Raw genomic sequence first — 19,191 nt, forward strand, 5'->3', positions numbered from 1 at the left:
GGATGAGTTGGACCACAGAGTGAAGGAAAAGCAGCCAACAAGTGCTCATCATATGTGGGAACTCCTTCAAGACTGTTGGAAAAACATTACTCATGAAGCTGGTTGCCAAGAGTGTGCAAAGCTGTCATCAAGGCAAAGGGTGGCTACTTTGAAGAATCTAAAATATATTTTGATTTGTTTAACACTTTTTTGGTTACTACATGATTCCATATGTGTTATTTCATAGTTTTGATGTCTTCACTATTATTCTACAATGTAGAAAATAGTAAAAATAAAGAAAAACCGTTAAATGAGTAGGTGTGTCCAAACTTTTGACTGGTACTGTATGTTGAATACAACTTTGTTGTGGCCTCATTTGACATTGATTCTAACATGTTTTAGTCATAGGAAAGGCAAGGGCATCAGGCAAATTTTGAAGAGTCTGATTACAGCCACGTGATACTCAAGTAAAATAAAGAGGTATGGATTTGTACTGAACGGAAATAAACTCAGCAAAAAGGAAATGTCACTTTTTCAGGACCCTGTTTTTCAAAGATAATTTGTAAAAATCCAAATAACTTCACAGATCTTCATTGTGAATTTTTTAAACACGGTTTCCCATGCTTGTTCAATGAACCAAAAACAATGAATGAACATGCACCTGTGGAACGGTCGTTAAGACACTAAAAGCTTACAGACGGTAGGCAATTAAGGTCACAGTTATGAAAGCTTCAGAACACGAAAGAGGCCTTTCTACTGACTCTGAAAAACACCAAAAGAAAGATGCCCAGGGTCCCTGCTCATCTGCGTGAATGTGTCTTAGGCATTCTGCAAGGAGGCATGAGGACTGCAGATATGGCCAGGGCAATAAATTACAATGTCTGTACTGTGAGACGCCTAAGACAGCGCTACAGGGAGACAGGATGGACAGCTGATCATCCTTGCAGTGGCAGACCACGTGTAACAACACCTGCACAGGATCGGTACATCCGAACAGCAAACCTGCGGGACAGGTACAGGATGACAACAACAACTGCCCGAGTTACACCAGGAACGCAAAATCCCTCCATCAGTGCTCAGACTGTCCGCAATAGGCTGAGAGAGGCTGGACTGAGGGCTTGTGGGCCTGTTGTAAGGAAGGTCCTCACCAGACATCACCGGCAACAACGTCGCCTATGGGCATAAATCCACCGTTGATGGACCAGACAGGACTGACAAAAAGTATTATTCACTGACGAGTTGCAGTTTTGTCTCACCAGGGGTGATGTTCGGATTCGTGTTTATCGTTGAAGGAATGAGCGTTACACCGTTACGCCTGTACTCTGGAGAAGGATCGATTTGGAGGTGGAGGGTCCATCATGGTCTGGGGCAGTGTGTCACAGCCTCATTAGACTGAGCATGTTGTCATTGCAGGCAATCTCAACGCTGTGCGTTACAGGGAAGACATCCTCCTCCCTCATGTGGTACCCTTCCTGCAGGCTCATCCTGACATGACCCTCTAGCATGACAATGCCACCAGCCATACTGTGCATTCTGTGCGTGATTTCCTGCAAGACAGGGATGTCAATGTTCTGCCACGGCCAGCTTAGAGGGTGAGGGTTATCGCCATTCCCCCCAGCAATGCCTGGGAACTTGCAGGTGCCTTGGTGGAAGAGTGGGGTAACATCTCACAGCAAGAACTGGCAAATCTGGTGCAGTCCATGAGGAGGAGATGCACTGCAGTACTTAATGCAGCTGGTGGCCACACCAGATACTGACTGTTACTTTTGATTTTGACCCCCCTTTGTTTTGGGACACATTATTCCATTTCTGTTAGTCACATGTCTGTGGAACTTGTTCTGTTTATGTCTCAGTTGTTGAATCTTGTTATGTTCATACAAATATTTACATGTTTTTTTTGCTGAAAATAAACGCAGTTGGCAGTGAGAGGATGTTTCTTTTTTTGCTGAGTTTATAAACACAACATGTAATGTCTTGGTCCCATGTTTCATGAGCTGAAATCAAAGATCCTTGAAATTTTCCATATGCACAAAAAGCAGATTTTTTTTCTCAAATGTTGTACACAAATATGTTTACATCCCTTTTAGTGAGCATTTGTCAAAATAATCCATCCACCTGACAGGTGTGGCATATCAAGAGGCTGATTTAACAGCATGATCATTACACAGGTGCATCTTGTGCTGGGGACAACAAAAGGCCACTTGAGAATTTGCAGTTTTGTCACACAACACAATGCCACAGATGTCTCAAGTTCTGAGGGAGTATGCAATTGTCATGAAGACAGAAATGTCCACCAGAGCTGTTGCCAGATTAGTCAATGTTCATTTCTCTACCATAAGCCACCTCCAACGTCGTTTTAGAGAATTTGGCAGTACATCCAACCGGCCTCATAACTGCAGACCACGTGTAACCACGCCAGCCAAGGACCTCCACATCCAGCTTTTTCACCTGTGGGATTTCTGAAGGGAGGGGGGTTGGGTGCTGAGGAGTATTTCTGTCTGTAATGAAACCCTTTGTGGGGGAGAAAAACATTTCTGATTGGCTGGGCCTATGCCCTCTCAGGCCCACTCATGGCTGCGCCCCTGCCCTTATATGAACTGCAACTCAGCAAAATCTTTAAAACTGTTGCATGTTGCTTTTTTATTTTTGTTCAGTATAATATTAGACATCAAATGTTGAATTGTAGACATCAAAAGAGTTAACAATTGCTTCCAGCAGCCTGTGGGCCATCAAAGTTTTATCGGGTAAAAGATTACACAAAATGAAGACAGACTCTATGTAAATGTTCATTATTAAAGGTGCAATCTGTAACTTTGTGCTCATAACCTTGTGCACAAACAATCAAAGTGATCCAAGCTCCATATGAACTAAACAGTGTCTTACCCTGGTTAAGACCCCACCTCCTCTGCAGTCGTAGACACTCAAAGCAGAAATGAAACTACAGGTTGCACTTTTAACAACATCTTTCAAATAGCACCATCTGTTGTCTGTGTCTATATCTCTACAATAAATACTGCAATAACCCTTTATTTCACTAGGCAAGTCAGTTAAGAACAAATTCTTATTTACAATGATGGTCTACCCCAGCCAAACCTGGGCCAATTGGGCACCACCCTATGGGACTCCCGATCATAGCCAGGTGTGATACAGCCTGGAATCAAACCAGGGTCTGTAGTCCCACCTCTAGCACTGAGATGCAGTGGATTAGACTGCTGCGCCACTCGGGAGCACAGAGCAACTTTATATCTGTTTGGGTCAACTGCACTAAAAAAAGAGAACACATTTTGTTTATTTTATATTTGTGTGATGTTTGATTAGCCATACTTCTCTTCTCTGACATTCAGACAGTATGTCTGTAGTGCAAGTGTGGCCACCTCCGGTCTTGGAGCGCCCCAGTGTGTCCAACAGGTTTAACACACACTAATCCTGCTTGGCTGGAACAAGTACCTAGTACGACACACAGTTGCAGGATCATCATTGAAACATTAGGGAGTGTCAGGTTTAGATGAACACTACTACAGACCTCTGACTCACTTCACTTTAGTGGTCGTATGAGCTGATCCGCCCATTAAACACCACACACATCTTCAGACACAACTATATACCATCTGTCTCTCAGGAGAAGATCACTCACTATAAGGATCCAGACAAGCAACAGTTATCCATGAAGCTGTAGTCAGAGAGACTGTGGATGATGGGTTGTCTCATGGTCACTGGGGGTCTCCTTGTAATTCTACTGTTCCATCCTCCAGCAGCTCAGAGTAGGTTTACCATCTATGTTTAGTAAGTTTACCATCTATGTTTAGTATGTTACCATCTATGTTTAGTAAGTTTACCATGTATGTTTAGTATGTTACCATCTATGTTTAGTATGTTACCATCTATGTTTAGTAAGTTTACCATCTATGTTTAGTAAGTTTACCATCTATGTTTAGTATGTTACCATCTATGTTTAGTAAGTTTACCATCTATGTTTAGTAAGTTTACCATCTATGTTTAGTATGTTACCATCTATGTTTAGTATGTTACCATCTATGTTTAGTATGTTTACCATCTATGTTTAGTATGTTACCATCTATGTTTAGTAAGTTTCCCACCTATGTTTAGTAAGTTTACCATCTATGTTTAGTAAGTGTACCATCTATGTTTAGTAAGTTTACCATCTATGTTTAGTAAGTTTACCATCTATGTTTAGTAAGTTTACCATCTATGTTTAGTAAGTTTACCATCTATGTTTAGTATGTTACCATCTATGTTTAGTATGTTACCATCTATGTTTAGTAAGTTTACCATCTATGTTTAGTAAGTTTACCGTCTATGTTTAGTAAGTTTACCATCTATGTTAGTAGGTTTACCATCTATGTTTAGTATGTTACCATCTATGTTTAGTAAGTTTACCATCTATGTTTAGTATGTTACCATCTATGTTTAGTAAGTTTACCATCTATGTTTAGTATGTTACCATCTATGTTTAGTAAGTTTACCATCTATGTTTAGTAAGTTTAACATCTATGTTTAGTAAGTTTACCATCTATGTTTAGTATGTTACCATCTATGTTTAGTAGGTTTACCATCTATGTTTAGTATGTTACCATCTATGGTAGTAAGTTTACCATCTATGTTTAGTAAGTTTACCATCTATGTTTAGTAAGTTTACCGTCTATGTTTAGTAAGTTTACCATCTATGTTTAGTAAGTTTAACATCTATGTTTAGTAGGTTTACCATCTATGTTTAGTCGGTTTACCATCTATGTTAGTAGGTTTACCATCTATGTTTAGTAAGTTTACCATCTATGTTTAGTATGTTACCATCTATGTTTAGTAAGTTTACCATCTATGTTTAGTAAGTTTACCATCTATGTTTAGTATGTTACCATCTATGTTTAGTATGTTACCATCTATGTTTAGTATGTTTACCATCTATGTTTAGTATGTTACCATCTATGTTTAGTAAGTTTACCACCTATGTTTAGTAAGTTTACCATCTATGTTTAGTAAGTGTACCATCTATGTTTAGTAAGTTTACCATCTATGTTTAGTAAGTTTACCATCTATGTTTAGTATGTTACTATCTATGTTTAGTATGTTACCATCTATGTTTAGTAAGTTTACCATCTATGTTTAGTAAGTTTACCGTCTATGTTTAGTAAGTTTACCATCTATGTTAGTAGGTTTACCATCTATGTTTAGTATGTTACCATCTATGTTTAGTAAGTTTACCATCTATGTTTAGTATGTTACCATCTATGTTTAGTAAGTTTACCATCTATGTTTAGTATGTTACCATCTATGTTTAGTAAGTTTACCATCTATGTTTAGTAAGTTTAACATCTATGTTTAGTAAGTTTACCATCTATGTTTAGTATGTTACCATCTATGTTTAGTAGGTTTACCATCTATGTTTAGTATGTTACCATCTATGGTAGTAAGTTTACCATCTATGTTTAGTAAGTTTACCATCTATGTTTAGTAAGTTTACCGTCTATGTTTAGTAAGTTTACCATCTATGTTTAGTAAGTTTAACATCTATGTTTAGTAGGTTTACCATCTATGTTTAGTCGGTTTACCATCTATGTTAGTAGGTTTACCATCTATGTTTAGTAAGTTTACCATCTATGTTTAGTATGTTACCATCTATGTTTAGTAAGTTTACCATCTATGTTTAGTATGTTACCATCTATGTTTAGTAAGTTTACCATCTATGTTTAGTATGTTACCATCTATGTTTAGTAAGTTTACCATCTATGTTAGTAAGTTTACCATCTATGTTTAGTAAGTTCACCATCTATGTTTAGTAAGTTTACCATCTATGTTAGTAGGTTTACCATCTATGTTTAGTAAGTTTACCATCTATGTTTATACAAATATGTCAGCTGTTTCAGAGCTGAGTAAATGTTACAATTCAGTGGATAAAAAAGTTGATATACTGCTTTGTTTTTTGATTGTGTTGTTAATACCAACTTTATTCATTACATTGCTAATTATGTTAAATTATATTATAGTGTGTCGTTGAATTTTGCAATACTACTTCACATTTTCTGTTATACTGGCTTTGTTGATTTCAATTAGATTTGCTAATATATTCTCTCAATTATCAGCATATGAATATGTTGTGTATATTTGCCGTTATTGGTACATTATGTTCCTGTCATACTGTCATTACTACAGTGGAGAGCCCAGATACAGATGTGGAGGACGTGAGGTTCGAAGAGTTTTGTCTGAAAATCTCTGATGATTCGCACTGTACAACCGCTGAACCAGAGCCCAGACAAACAGTTACCAACAAGAGCACACAACTGGCAATGTCTTCACCGTCAGATGACAAGGAAGGTGGGTCACTCTAGCTTTGAAAATTAACAAGATATCTTCGTCCTTAGAGCACAAGACCTCATACCAATAGTATAGATTACAGGTTATACACATTCAATCCATCACATCCTACTTTAATAACAGCTTTTAGTCATTTTTCTTGCAAACTCAACTCTTCCCTCAGAGTCAGAAATGTCTGTCAATTCCTCATCAGTTGCAGCTGAGGTCATGGGTAAGCTATTTTAGACTATAGGCCTATGTTAATCAGTTCATCATGCGGAATTGTGATACATTTGTGAGTCAACAATAACACGTCATATGTAGTTGCATCACAAATAGAGATTTATCAATAACCAATTTACTTATTCAAGGCTTCCCACCAGTCAGTGGCGAACTGGGTCCGGTAGAGAGGGAGGGGTGTCGCTGCAAGACAAGGGTCACTCCCTAGCTTTAAGACATCACAAGTCATCTTCATCCATAAATCACAAGCTAATACAGGTTAGAGAAGTCCATCACATCCTGCTTTAATATCTTTTATCAGATATAAACTCCACTCTTCAACCGGCTGTCAGTTCTTCATCACTTGTGGCGAACTTCATGGGTAAGCTACATATTTCAGTCTATAGGCCTATGTTAGTCAGTTCAACAAGCTGAATGTATACACGCTTAGAAAAACAGGTTCCAAAAGGGTTCTTCGGCTGGCCCCATAGGAGAACCCTTTTGGGTTCCATGTAGAACCCTCTGCGGAAAGGGTCCTATATGGAACCCAAAAGGGTTTTACCTGGAACCAAAAAAAGGTTATTCGAAGAACCCTTTTAGATTCTAGATAGCATCCTTCTCTTTTAAGACTGTAGTTGCAATACAAATAACGGTTTATCAGTTTATATGACTGATTGACTTTGTTACTGTTAAGGCATCCCACCAGGCCGTGGGAAACTGGGGCCGATAGAGAGGGAAGGATGTCGCTGCAAGACGTGGCAGGAACACACAACTGACCAGTCTCTTGTCATGAGCATAGAGTTCAGGTTCCCTGCACCGGATGTGTGTAACTCCACAGAGATCATGTGAGTGTGTGTGCGTGTGTGTGTGTGTGTGTGTGTGTGTGTGTGTGTGTGTGTGTGTGTGTGTGTGTGTGTGTGTGTGTGTGTGTGTGTGTGTGTGTGTGTGTGTGTGTGTGTGTGTGTGTGTGTGTGTGTGTGTGGGTGAACGGGTTATGACAATGTGTTAATGGTCAAAGGCCAGTTGAATGGTCAGTATCTATCAGCCATTAACCACTGCTGCTATTCTCTCCTAGTGAGACACTGGCAGATGGTAGGAAGGTTTGTGTGAATACCTCTCTCACAAGATACCTTGCACCGCTGTTTGGGTGAGTTTGTCTGTTAGATATAATACAATATGAGGTCTTAGTTACATTTTTAGTTTCTCCATTGATGCTTGTTTGTGCATTGTTTTCTTCATCTGATCAAATCAGTTAGCTGTGCCCCTTACTCATATCAGTGGGGACTTTTCTTTCTTACTATTTTCCAGTTTTTTTTTACATCGCTTGCATATTGTGGTAAAGATCTGACGTCCTATTCCTCTGTGTCCTTGTGGTAATTTTAACTGAGCATGTAACAAACCGTAATATATCGATATTTTCCGCATTCCCCAGGCCTTCAACTGACCAAGACTGGGAAGGGACCACAACCCCCAACCCAAACACCTCTGCAGTATCCCCGTCTCCAACCACACAGATAGAGGAACAAATAAGCATTACACCCCCAGGACCCCAAGCACCCCCAGGACCTCCAGCCCCCCAGCACCCCCAGGACCCCCAGCCCCCCCAGGACCCCCAGCAACCCCAGGACCCCCAGCACCCAATGGGTCCTCAGGACGCTTTGGACAACAGGGGTAACTAACTACAGTTGTTATTCTCAGTTTACTGTGGTCAATCACTATGTTTGTATGTCTTACTGTGGTGGGTTGTGGGTAGTAGTATAGCTATTTTACCTCCAGCCATGTTGTACCTACCTATTAACAACATGGACTAAACTAAATCTCTAAATGTTTATCCTTATTTTCATACTGGAAGAAGTATTTACTGTAAAAACATATCTTTAATGTCTACGCCCCTTTAGCCTTCAGAACAGTCTCAATGCGTCGGGGCATGGATTCTACAAGGTGTCAAAAGCGTTCCATGGGGATGCTGGCCCATGTTGACTCCAATGCTTCCCACAGTTGTGTCAAGTTGGCTGGACGCCCTTTGATTGGTGGACCATTCTTGATACACATGAGAAACTGTTGAGTGTGAAAAATCCAGCAGCATTGCAGTTCTTTGCACCTACTACCCACTAGCGGTTCTGGGGGGCCTGTAACAACAATTTTGGACCCCCTTATGGCCCCACTAAATGTGGAGTATGAAAAAAATTTTACATAACACATTTTTGCTAGCGTTCTTTTTTTACATCCGTTATTAGACAGTGGCAACGATGATGAACATGGTATTTTGCTTGCTAATGCCTGCAATGCAGTGAAGAAAACGATATGACAACAATAACGTCTAATGTAACTGGCCCCTCTAACAGTACAACTGGCCCCAGCTTGGCCCCCCCAGTTGAAATGGTCTACAACCGCCTACCATACCCTATTCAAAGGCACTGCAATATTTAGTCTTGCCTATTCAACCGCTGAATGGCACACATACACAATCCATGTCTCTGTTGTCTCAAGGCTTAACAATCCTTCTTTAACCTGTCTCCTCCCCTTCATCTACACTGATTGAAGTGGATTTAACAAGTGACATCAATGAGGGATCGTAGCTTTCACCTGGATTCACCTGGTCAGTCTGTCATGGAAAGAGCACGTGTTATTAATGTATTGTTCACTCAGTGTATATCAGTAGTGACTTTGATCAAGTGTATTTCTCTGTTTCTATCTCATGCAGACCTAGTCTGCAGAGATGCATGTGCATCGAGACGGAGAGCAGAAGGATAGGAAGGCTCATCTCTAAAATGCAGTTTTACCCACCCTCTTCAAGCTGCAACGTTGCGGAGGTTATGTAAGCTTCACTGTTGTACTTTATACTGTATTATTGGACATCACATTACTGTATTATTGGACATAATTTACTCACCACACTTTGTTTCACAGTACTTTTTACAGTTTTGCTTTACAAACACAGAAGAAAGAGAGAGAGAGAGAGAGAGAGAGAGAGAGAGAGAGAGAGAGAGAGAGAGAGAGAGAGAGAGAGAGAGAGAGAGAGAGAGAGAGAGAGAGAGAAAATTATTGTGAAGGCAGTGTATATTTGACCGGCAGAAAATAGATGTACGCTAAACAATGTTAACTTTTATGCCTTTAACATCTGAAACTATCCCAAACCCTCGTTCCTAAACCTAATCTATGCCAAAACAGACATTTTCTTCTTACGGTAAAACATTGACTTCCTGTTGTGAATGTTTGAGTTAACATAGCTGTTTCTTATGACTCTCCCCTGTTGTTCTATGCACAGTGCAACTCTGAAGACGTCAGGTCAAGAGATTTGCTTGGAAGTCACTGCACCCTGGGTCCGCAAAATCCTGGAGAAAATCAACTTACAGTCAGACTCCCCTTGAAGGAGTTAACCTAATTTCAACACATCCTCCTGAATGACGCTAGGCTGAAAATAAAGTTATATTTCATGAAAGATGTGTGCTCAGCACAGTATTTCTTTGATCCAACAGTTGGTAGTAAGTAGATGTTGCTGATTATCAAAGTGTTACATGTGCTGTACTTGATTTTACAGGAAATGGAAATGTTTTTTTGGCATCTGATTTCTGCTATTTGGACAACTAAACCACTGAGAGGAAGGGAAATTTGCTAATGTAATTTGAATTTCACATTTTAACGACAACTTAAACTCGTTGCAAATAAACCGCTCACCAACCTTGAGTATGAGAATTTCCTTCATGACAACTGTTATTATATTATCAGGTGTTGTAAATGTAAAACATGTCAGCAAATAAAGTAACAGACTAAATCAAATCAAATGTATTTATATAGCCCTTCTTACATCAGCTGATATATCAAAGTGCTGTACAGAAATCCAGCCTAAAACCCCAAACAGCAAGCAATGCAGGTGTAGACGCACGGTGGCTAGGAAAAACTCCCCAGAAAGGCCAAAACCTAGGAAGAAACCTAGAGGGGAACCAGGCTATGAGGGGTGGCCAGTCCTCTTCTGGCTGTGCCGGGTGGAGATTATAACAGAACATGGCCAAGATGTTCAAATGTTCATAAATGACCAGCATGGTCAAATAATAGTAATCACAGTGAACGGGTCAGGGTTCCATAGCCGCAGGCAGAACAGTTGAAACTGGAGCAGCAGCACGGCCAGGTGGACTGGGGACAACAAGGAGTCATCATGCCAGGTAGTCCTGAGGCATGGTCCTAGGGCTCAGGTCCTCCGAGAGAGAGAAAGAAAAAGAGAGAATTAGAGAGAGCATACTTAAATTCACACAGAACACCGGATAAGACAGGAGAAATACTCCAGATATAATAGACTGACCCTAGCCCCCCGACACATAAACTACTGCAGCATAAATACTGGAGGATGAGAAAGGAGGGGTCAGGAGACACTGTGGCCCCATCCGATGAAACCCCCGGACAGGGCCAAACAGGCAGGATATAACCCCACCCACTTTGCCAAAGCACAGCTCCCCACACCACTAGAGGGATATCTTCATCCACCAATTTACCATCCTGAGACAAGGCCGAGTATAGCCCACAAAGATCTCCGCCACGGCACAACCCAACAGACTACTTATTATAATACACATGGTTTCCTTCTATGACCAGTTGGTGATTTCTGACTGATCATATAGACCTTGGGAGATTCTCAATTGGAAAAGTCTGTCCTCTCCTTGACTCCTCAGTCCTTCTTTCCTCCATGACCCGGAAACCAATAAGTGTTCGAGGAGAGTGTCAATTTGTTAGTAAGTGAACCGAGGAGTAAACCCCAGCCAACCAGACATGAAGTTGCCCCAAGTAGTCCACGCCTCCAACCCTGCCTCCGAGTTCCGTCCCCTTGGTTACTACCCTCACTTATCACGTCACCAGACTTCGCAGACTCTCCTACCTGCCTCTAAACTCCTCTCGCGAAGGATACTGTAGTGCATCCTCTGTGTTTGCTCTGGAGAAGAGTGTTGAAATCTGCCACTCCCCCTTTGAATCAGCTGTTGTTTACATGCACACATTTCAAAACAACACGCTACTTATCTTTTTATCTATAACATGTCTTTCACAACTAGCGTTATTACTTTAGACGTTTCATTCTGTCAATCCACCACTGTAAATGTCATTTGCCTTTTGACGCGTGAGTGGAGGAGTCTCATTTCCTAAAAGCACATTGTTTCCACGTTTCCTCAAAAACAGTCGAGAAGAGAGGCAGTAGACCAGTAAATCCAATTGAGATCTTCCCCAAGTTCATAGTACTCTCCCTCACAGGGTGTGAATTGTTTATTTTACAATATCGCCATCTGTTGACCATTAGAGAGAATGGTTGGTTCTCTTATAAGAAAAATAGATGGCTGCTTGCCCTAGTTATTGTAGTAGCCCACATAACACAAATCATCAAGTTGATAGTAAAATGACTTGAGTGATGTGAATGCAATGGTGTCTTTTGTAATTAGGTGACTGAAAGGATTCACTGCAACACTGTCCACATCATAGCTGAAGTTGTAACCTATTATTGTCTTTTGAGAAATAATAAAATAAGGACATGTAGAATAAACTGAATATTTATTATGAATGTTAAAACATATCATTCCTACATTTATCTATGCATTAATGATCATGCAAGTAATTCTGCATGACAAGAGTGCCTTTATGACAGCAAATGTGTGATCACTTGTTCATCCTGTGTGTGTATGTTTATGTGTGTGTGTGTGTGTGTGTGTGTGTGTGTGTGTGTGTGTGTGTGTGTGTGTGTGTGTGTGTGTGTGTGTGTGTGTGTGTGTGTCCTCTTCTCTCCTCACTGCACTGTGGGTTTGATGTGCTCCATTTTCTTCTTGACCCCGGCACACTTCAGTATGGGCTAGGATTAGGGTTTGAGTTAGGTTTAGGATTCTGGTTTGGGTTAGGATTAGGGTTAGGATTAAGGTTTGGGTTAGGGTTTGGGTTAGGATTAAGGTTTGGGTTAGGATTAAGGTTTGGATTAGGATTAAGGTTTGGATTTGGTGTGCTCCACTTTCTTCTTGACCCCGGCACACTTGAGTATGAGCTCTGCGTGCCTCCTTTTCAGCCCCTCCAGCCTCTCCTCCAGGTCGTCTGAGGCGTCCACCTTCTCCTCAAAGTCCCTCAGCAGGGTCTCATTGCCCAGCAGGCCGCAGCGCTGGCGCAGCTTCAGGTTGTCCATGCGGAGGCCATCCCTGGCCTGCTTGGTCCTGGTCAGCACATCCCTCTTCCTGGCCACCACCACCTCCACCTCAGCCAACTGGGCCCGCTTGGTCTGGTTCTCCATCTGCACGAACTGGAGCTTCTCCTTCACATGGGTTAGTACCTGGACTGTGCTGGTGATCTTCTTGCGCAGTTTAAGGAGCTCCTCGTTGCGCTCCTCAATCTTCTCATTATACGTCTGGTTCTCTATCTTCAGCTGCTCGAAGTCGATGAGGTGCAAGCCCTCAGCGAGCATCTCCTTGGCACGCAGTGTGTCCTCAAACTTGCGCGTCTTGTTCTTTAGCTTGATATTCTCCAGGCGCACGGTGACCAGCTCTTTCTGGCGCCGCTGCTCGGCCGCCTGGATCTGCTCTACCTCCACCGCCGCCGCCTGTTTCCCAAGGCGCCGGCTCAGGGCCGTCACGGCCACGTCGCGCTTCAGTGCCATGAATGCGCTCCACTCGATCTCCAACTGGCCCAGCTTCTCCTGGCTCTGCTGCCTCAGCTCCTCTGCCTGCTGCTGGGCTGCCTCCGAGTCCAGCCGGTGCTGCCACTTCAAGTCCTCCATGATTGCCATGTACTTCTGGTAGCGCTGCTCCTGGTCCGACACGGCTTTCTCCTTCTCAGGACGTGCGTCATCACCTGTCTTCTTGCGGAAGTACTCCACCAGCTTGATCTGGAGCTGACCGTTGACCTGGCTCAGTTTGTCCTTCTCCGCCTGCAACTCATAAAGGAAGTTCATGTACTCTTTGTAGTCCATGCTGGGGCCCGTCTCTTTGGTTAGAGAGGGACCCTCTTCCTCACCCTGCACGGAACTCCCCCTTTCGGGAGTCCCTTTGTCTAGTTTTGGCAGTCCGTCTTCATCATCATTGTTGTCGTCGTCATCTTCGAGTGTGAGGCTCACCTCGCGGGAGAGAGGCTTCCCTATTAGAGGCTTCAACTCCGGGCCCTCTACCTCTTCCAATGTCTCACTCGTTGGTAGGTTGGCCCCTGTGGGTGACTCATCTCCAGCGCCCTCTCCTGTCTCAGAAGCGGCTGGGTTCCCTCCCTCTGTCTCAGCTGAGATACCCACTGTTGCCTGTTCCCCTGCAGTATCTGGTGAAGCTTTTTCAGACTCTGGCCCACTCTGCTCCACTGCTACCACCTCCTCAGCCTCATCTGCAGCAGTGTCAGCTTTATTCTTACTGTAATCAGCATTAGTGGATTTGCCCTCTTCTGAGGGCTCTTCAGCTGGTGTATGCTGGAGTTGCTCATCGTTCTTCAGCTCTGTGTTTTCAGTGCTGGGATTGGACCCAGGGTCATTCTCTTTCTGCTCTGCATTCCCATCCATGAGAATGGGAATTTAGTTTAAGTATTTCTGGCTAAAAACAAGCTAGAAAATCACGTGTGTCAATTAAGTCCCAGGTTGTAAGGCAACATTGAAATATATCAACACAGATATGTGTTTTCTAGGATAAAACGATGTCAAGAAATCCTAAACGAGAACTTCACACATAAGAAACTGTTCGTTAATAAAACCATTTGTGTTTTGAGTTGTCCTGGAAACTGGGCATGTAAGCCAATCACAGGCGTTTGCGCCAAGTTCCTTAATATTAATGAGACGCAGTAGTCTGACCAGAGACACTCCAGTACGCAAGCCCTCCCTCCGCGGCACTGCTGCTTCCAACAACAAGCAGAAGCCAGCAACATGGCCGACCTAGGAAAGAAGTACTGCGTAAACTGCCTTGCAGACGTTACGAATCTCCGGCTTCGCTGTACTGACTGCCCAGATATCGAACTTTGTCCGGAGTGCTTCTCCGCGGGTGCAGAAATCGGTAATCACCGGCGATGGCACGGTTATCAGCAAGTCGACGGCGGGCGCTTCACCCTCTGGGGTCCCGAAGCGGAGGGAGGATGGACTAGCAGGGAAGAGCAGTCGCTCCTCGACGCTATCGAGCAATATGGCTTTGGAAACTGGGTATTTCACTTTATAGCCTAGCTACTTTTCAGATAGCTATATAATACAAACACGAGCATAAAAATATGTAGACTAAATGTGAATGAGTAAAGTTGTTCTCTTGAAAAATAACACAATATAGACCTGTATACATTTGACAACTTCAGACTGACAGCCAGGTCCTGTCGAGAGTTGGCCATATCGATCAACTCTGCAATATTTGAAATGTACTTTAGTCCTGTATACAGCTAGCTAGCTAAGTTGTGATGAATGCAACTTTTCCATGCTAACGCACATTACAATCCACGATGTTGCAAATGTGCAATGCATTATGAGCATACAGGAAACGTTTGGTGTAATGTAGGCTAGTCAGTTAAAATGGATCTGTTGAGATCTCCCATCAATGGAATTCAACACACGTCTATGCTAATAGTGAACGTATAGCAATGCATGCATTATGTGTGTGTCTGTGTAGCCTAAATGCTTGCAGGGAGGTATCCCCCTCTCAGTAATACTGGCCTGTGTGTGTGCTGGTCTTTCAGGAGGACATGGCCACTCATGTAGGGGCATCTCGGACTCCCCAGGATGTCATGGACCACTACGTCGGCATGTACATCCATGGCAACCTGGGAAAGGCCTGCGTCCCCGACAGCATCCCCAACCGGGTGACGGATCACACCTGCCCCAGCGGCGGCCCCCTGTCCCCCAGCCTCACCACCCCCCTGCCTCCCCTGGACGTGACCCTGGGCGAGCAGCAACAGCTGGGCTACATGCCGCTCCGCGACGACTATGAGATGGAGTATGACCAGGAGGCGGAGAAGCTCATCAGCGGCCTGTCGGTCAACTACGACGATGAAGACGTGGAGATTGAGATGAAGCGTGCGCATGTGGACATGTACGTGCGCAAGCTCCGCGAGCGCCAGCGCCGCAAAAATGTGGCCCGCGACTACAACCTGGTGCCCGTCTTCCTAGGCCGCGACAAGAAGGAGAAGCAAAGCACGCTGGGAGTTGTAGGTGGTGGTGGTGGGGGCGTCGTCGGAGCGGTGGGGAGCCTTCCGACGCCAACCACTCCCGCGGTGACACCGGGAGCTCCAGCCATCCCGACAGTGCCGAAGCGTAAGATCCCCAAGGAGGAGAAGGAGCAGCGGGTCAAGTTACGGGGGATGTGCCAGTTCATGGCTCAGCGGGAGTTTGAGGACTTGTTCCACAACATGCACAAGGAGCGCGTGCTGCGCGCCAAAGTACGGGAGCTGCAGCGCTACCGCCGCAACGGCATCACGCGACTGGACGAGTCGGCCGAGTACGAGGCGGCGCGGCACAAACGGGAGAAACGCAAGGAGAACAAGAGCGTAGCTACCTCGAAAACGGGCCGGGGCGGAGGGCTCGGCACAGGAGGAGGGCTTGGCGGAGGGACAGGAGGTGGCAGTGTGGGCTGCGGTGTCATCAAAGAGGAGGGCAAGGATGGCGAGTTCCCGGCCATAGAGAACCTGGCGGGCTTCGAGCTGCTGTCAGACCGGGAGAAGGTACTGTGCAACTCACTTAACCTCAGCCCCACGCGTTACCTGACTGTCAAGACCATCATCATCAAGGACCACCTGCAGAAGAGCCAGGGCATCCCCTCCAAGAGCCGGCTGCCCAGCTACCTAGACAAGGTGCTCAAGAAACGCATCCTCAGCTTCCTCACAGAGAGCGGCTGGATATCCCGGGAAGCATCCTAACAATCCATTGGGTTTGTAGGGACTGGGACACGTCCTAACAATCCATTGGGTTTGTAGGGACTGGGACACGTCCTAACAATCCATTGGGTTTGTAGGGACTGGGACAGGTCATAACAATCCATTGGGTTTGTAGGGACTGGGACAGGTCCTAACAATCCATTTAGTTTGGAGGGACTGGGACACGTCCTAACAATCCATTTAGTTTGTAGGGACTGGGACAGGTCCTAACAATCCATTGGGTTTGTAGGGACTGGGACAGGTCCTAACAATCCATTTAGTTTGTAGGGACTGGGACATGTCCTAACAATCCATTGGGTTTGTCGGGACTGGGACACGTCCTAACAATCCATTGGGTTTGTAGGGACTGGGACAGGTCATAACAATCCATTGGGTTTGTAGGGACTGGGACAGGTCATAACAATCCATTTAGTTTGGAGGGACTGGGACAGGTCCTAACAATCCATTTAGTTTGGAGGGACTGGGACAGGTCCTAACAATCCATTTAGTTTGGAGGGACTGGGACAGGTCATAACAATTATTTAGTTTGTAAGGACTGGGACACGTCCTAACAATCCATTGGGTTTGTAGGGACTGGGACAGGTCCTAACAATCCATTGGGTTTGTAGGGACTGGGACAGGTCCTAACAATCCATTTAGTTTGTAGGGACTGGGACACGTCCTAACAATCCATTTAGTTTGTAGGGACTGGGACAGGTCCTAACAATCCATTTAGTTTGTAGGGACTGGGACAGGTCCTAACAATCCATTGGGTTTGTAGGGACTGGGACAGGTCCTAACAATCCATTTAGTTTGTAGGGACTGGGACAGGTCCTAACAATCCATTGGGTTTGTCGGGACTGGGGGACGTCCTAACAATCCATTGGGTTTGTAGGGACTGGGACACATCCTAACAATCCATTGGGCTTGTAGGGACTGGGACACATCCTAACAATGTGTATGGAGTTTGTGGGGACTAAGGATTGTAGAGGGACAATGACTCTTGTTCTCTGTTGGATTGTTGCGTCTCTGTGTCTTGTTATAAACAATGTGAGATGTGTCGTAAGCTCCAGATTGGACCAAGCTGAATTTTACCACCTTTTGTCAAGTTCTGACCCAAGTCGTCGACCACCGGACTGTTTGTGAATATGTACATTGCAAAAGATTTCCCCTTTCTTAAAAAAAAGTTTGGATACCATTTACAGGAGAACGTGGAACAAATATATATTTTTGCATTTGAATCCATATGAATGATAATGTATAGGTAGATGATACATTCTCTTTATTGCAGTGAAGGATCACCTAATATTATTGGGCAAACCAGACAACACTGTTTTTCAAAGCTGTTCTCAAAGTATAAATAGTTGTGTAGTTTGTCTCCAGCTTCCTTTTAGTATGGTCCCAGATCAGTTGGTGCCATCTTGCCAACTCCTATGGTCATTGGCAAAACGATACAAACAGATCTGGGACCAGGGTAGCTTCCTTTTAGGTTAGGATGTTGTCTTGGAGAGCACAGGTTAGTGCCTATTCAAACAGCAATACAGTCGCACTGTGTTGGACAGCAGGGGGTATCATCATCATTCTTACCATGAAGAGATGGCCTGCTAAACATAGAGGGGTCAGTATTTGGCAGCTAACGCTTTCATAAAGCACTGCGGTAATCCCCATTATGACGCTGTAGCTTTGTGGTGTGTCAGGCTCAGAATGTGGCACTGTGAGGGGAGCAGATTAGCCTAACTCCTCCTTTCTGATTCTAGTAGGCTTTTCACTCTACTCGACTTCTAAAGAAAATAAAAAGCTTTAAATATCGGCATTAACCAATGACATGCGATCCTAAAGCACAAATCAAAAATGTTGCATATCTTGATTTTTCACCCCCGGTTAAGTTTGCCTGGGGGGGGTGGCAGCGTTAACTGTGTGTCGTCCTGCCAGACTAGTTTTAGCCTCTTAATGAATACGGGCTGCATGATTAGTGTATTGTGACTCATTGCTTGCTGTTTTGTTTGCTAGTGTTCCATCTATTCAAAGGGAGTTAAGTCATCATTTTCACCTGCTACATTTGCTTCATCTATCCTCCTGGTTTATTGTTTGTTTACAGTCACATCGTTCTCAAAGCAGGGGTTGTGAAACTGAATGGGGAAAATACATTTTGTTGTTGGTGTTTAGAACCACTGGGTTAGTGTTCACATATGGCCTTGCAAGCACACTGTCAAAGGACAGAAATATTCTGGTAGAAGAGAAAAAGGACAACTGCCACAGAAAAGCGCAGTTGGTATTAGACATTGTTTTCCATTATGTGAAATGTGTTTGTTCTAAGCACGGGTGCTTTAAAATGTCCCTGGGCATCTTCTCCCTGTGATGTCCAGTTAGCCTGTTTAAAACTGAGGTGAACTTCAGTAGAGATGTGGGTTGGTTGTATAGAAACAGTATTACATTAGACACTGTGAAATAATGTTGTGACTGCATTCGTATAGGCCTTGATATTAGCATTCCATCATAGTACATTTACCATACCACAGAGGAAATAAAAATGCTATATTTTTCTTCCCCATAAGCCTCTGAGTATCTGGACACTGACAAGGCCCCTTGGTTCTCCCATCATCTACTTGAAGATTTTTTATTTTTGTCCCAACAACTGGCGTAGTTTACAATCAAAGACTACATATCTCCTTATCTGGTTTAAGGTGAAAACAACTGTTCAAGGGTGTTAGTATGTTCTGTATTAAAAATGAAAATACTTTATACTGTATGGCTTCCTTGGTTTATTTTCACAGCATTTGGTGAGTTCAGTATGTGGTAATATTGCTGACAGTGGTCCTACACTTCATGGTCCTACATACAGGGAAATGGGCCAATTAAAAACAA

At 43.7% G+C, this 19,191-nt stretch overlaps 3 protein-coding genes across 5 annotated transcripts; 2 read left to right on the top strand and 1 right to left on the bottom strand.

Moving 5' to 3' along the window:
- The first annotated feature begins 3,522 nt into the window (after positions 1-3,522).
- LOC106608560 (arginine-glutamic acid dipeptide repeats protein) lies at positions 3,523-10,194 on the top strand. 3 transcript variants are annotated; one of them, XM_045721499.1, is made up of 9 exons: positions 3,523-3,740; positions 6,148-6,309; positions 6,830-6,889; positions 7,202-7,352; positions 7,583-7,654; positions 7,940-8,178; positions 9,052-9,106; positions 9,212-9,325; positions 9,776-10,194. In XM_045721499.1, exons 1-7 carry the CDS (start codon positions 3,671-3,673, stop codon positions 9,084-9,086), a joined length of 789 nt encoding a protein of 262 aa, XP_045577455.1. In that variant the 5' UTR covers positions 3,523-3,670; the 3' UTR covers positions 9,087-9,106; positions 9,212-9,325; positions 9,776-10,194. The 3 variants fall into 3 exon arrangements, with proteins under 3 accessions (XP_045577455.1, XP_045577454.1, XP_045577456.1); XM_045721498.1 differs by lacking the exon at positions 9,052-9,106; XM_045721500.1 differs by lacking the exon at positions 9,052-9,106 and having other exon boundaries at positions 3,550-3,762.
- A 794-nt stretch (positions 10,195-10,988) lies between these two features.
- Positions 10,989-14,313, bottom strand: cfap184 (cilia and flagella associated protein 184). Its single transcript, XM_014206524.2, has one exon. The coding sequence runs from the start codon at positions 14,003-14,005 to the stop codon at positions 12,461-12,463; it is 1,545 nt and encodes a 514-aa protein (XP_014061999.1). The 5' UTR covers positions 14,006-14,313; the 3' UTR covers positions 10,989-12,460.
- LOC106608558 (transcriptional adapter 2-beta) lies at positions 14,313-19,073 on the top strand. The gene is made up of 2 exons (XM_014206525.2): positions 14,313-14,632; positions 15,154-19,073. Exons 1-2 carry the CDS (start codon positions 14,363-14,365, stop codon positions 16,327-16,329), a joined length of 1,446 nt encoding a protein of 481 aa, XP_014062000.1. The 5' UTR covers positions 14,313-14,362; the 3' UTR covers positions 16,330-19,073.
- The last annotated feature ends 118 nt before the right edge of the window (positions 19,074-19,191 follow it).

The sequence above is a fragment of the Salmo salar genome, chromosome ssa07 (assembly GCF_905237065.1).
Source record: "Salmo salar chromosome ssa07, Ssal_v3.1, whole genome shotgun sequence".
NCBI classification, from domain to species: Eukaryota; Metazoa; Chordata; class Actinopteri; order Salmoniformes; family Salmonidae; genus Salmo; species Salmo salar.

What these genes read in the sequence shown, in the direction of transcription:
- LOC106608560 (XM_045721498.1), top strand. Translation starts at nt 3,671, where the DNA reads ATGATGGGTTGTCTCATGGTCACTGGGGGTCTCCTTGTAATTCTACTG. An exon ending in ACCGTCAGATGACAAGGAAG is followed by an intron (nt 6,310 to 6,829) that starts GTGGGTCACTCT and finishes ATCTTTTATCAG; the next exon opens with ATATAAACTCCACTCTTCAA. An exon ending in ACTTGTGGCGAACTTCATGG is followed by an intron (nt 6,890 to 7,201) that starts GTAAGCTACATA and finishes GTTACTGTTAAG; the next exon opens with GCATCCCACCAGGCCGTGGG.
- cfap184 (XM_014206524.2), bottom strand. Translation starts at nt 14,005, where the DNA reads ATGGATGGGAATGCAGAGCAGAAAGAGAATGACCCTGGGTCCAATCCC.
- LOC106608558 (XM_014206525.2), top strand. Translation starts at nt 14,363, where the DNA reads ATGGCCGACCTAGGAAAGAAGTACTGCGTAAACTGCCTTGCAGACGTT. An exon ending in AATATGGCTTTGGAAACTGG is followed by an intron (nt 14,633 to 15,153) that starts GTATTTCACTTT and finishes CTGGTCTTTCAG; the next exon opens with GAGGACATGGCCACTCATGT.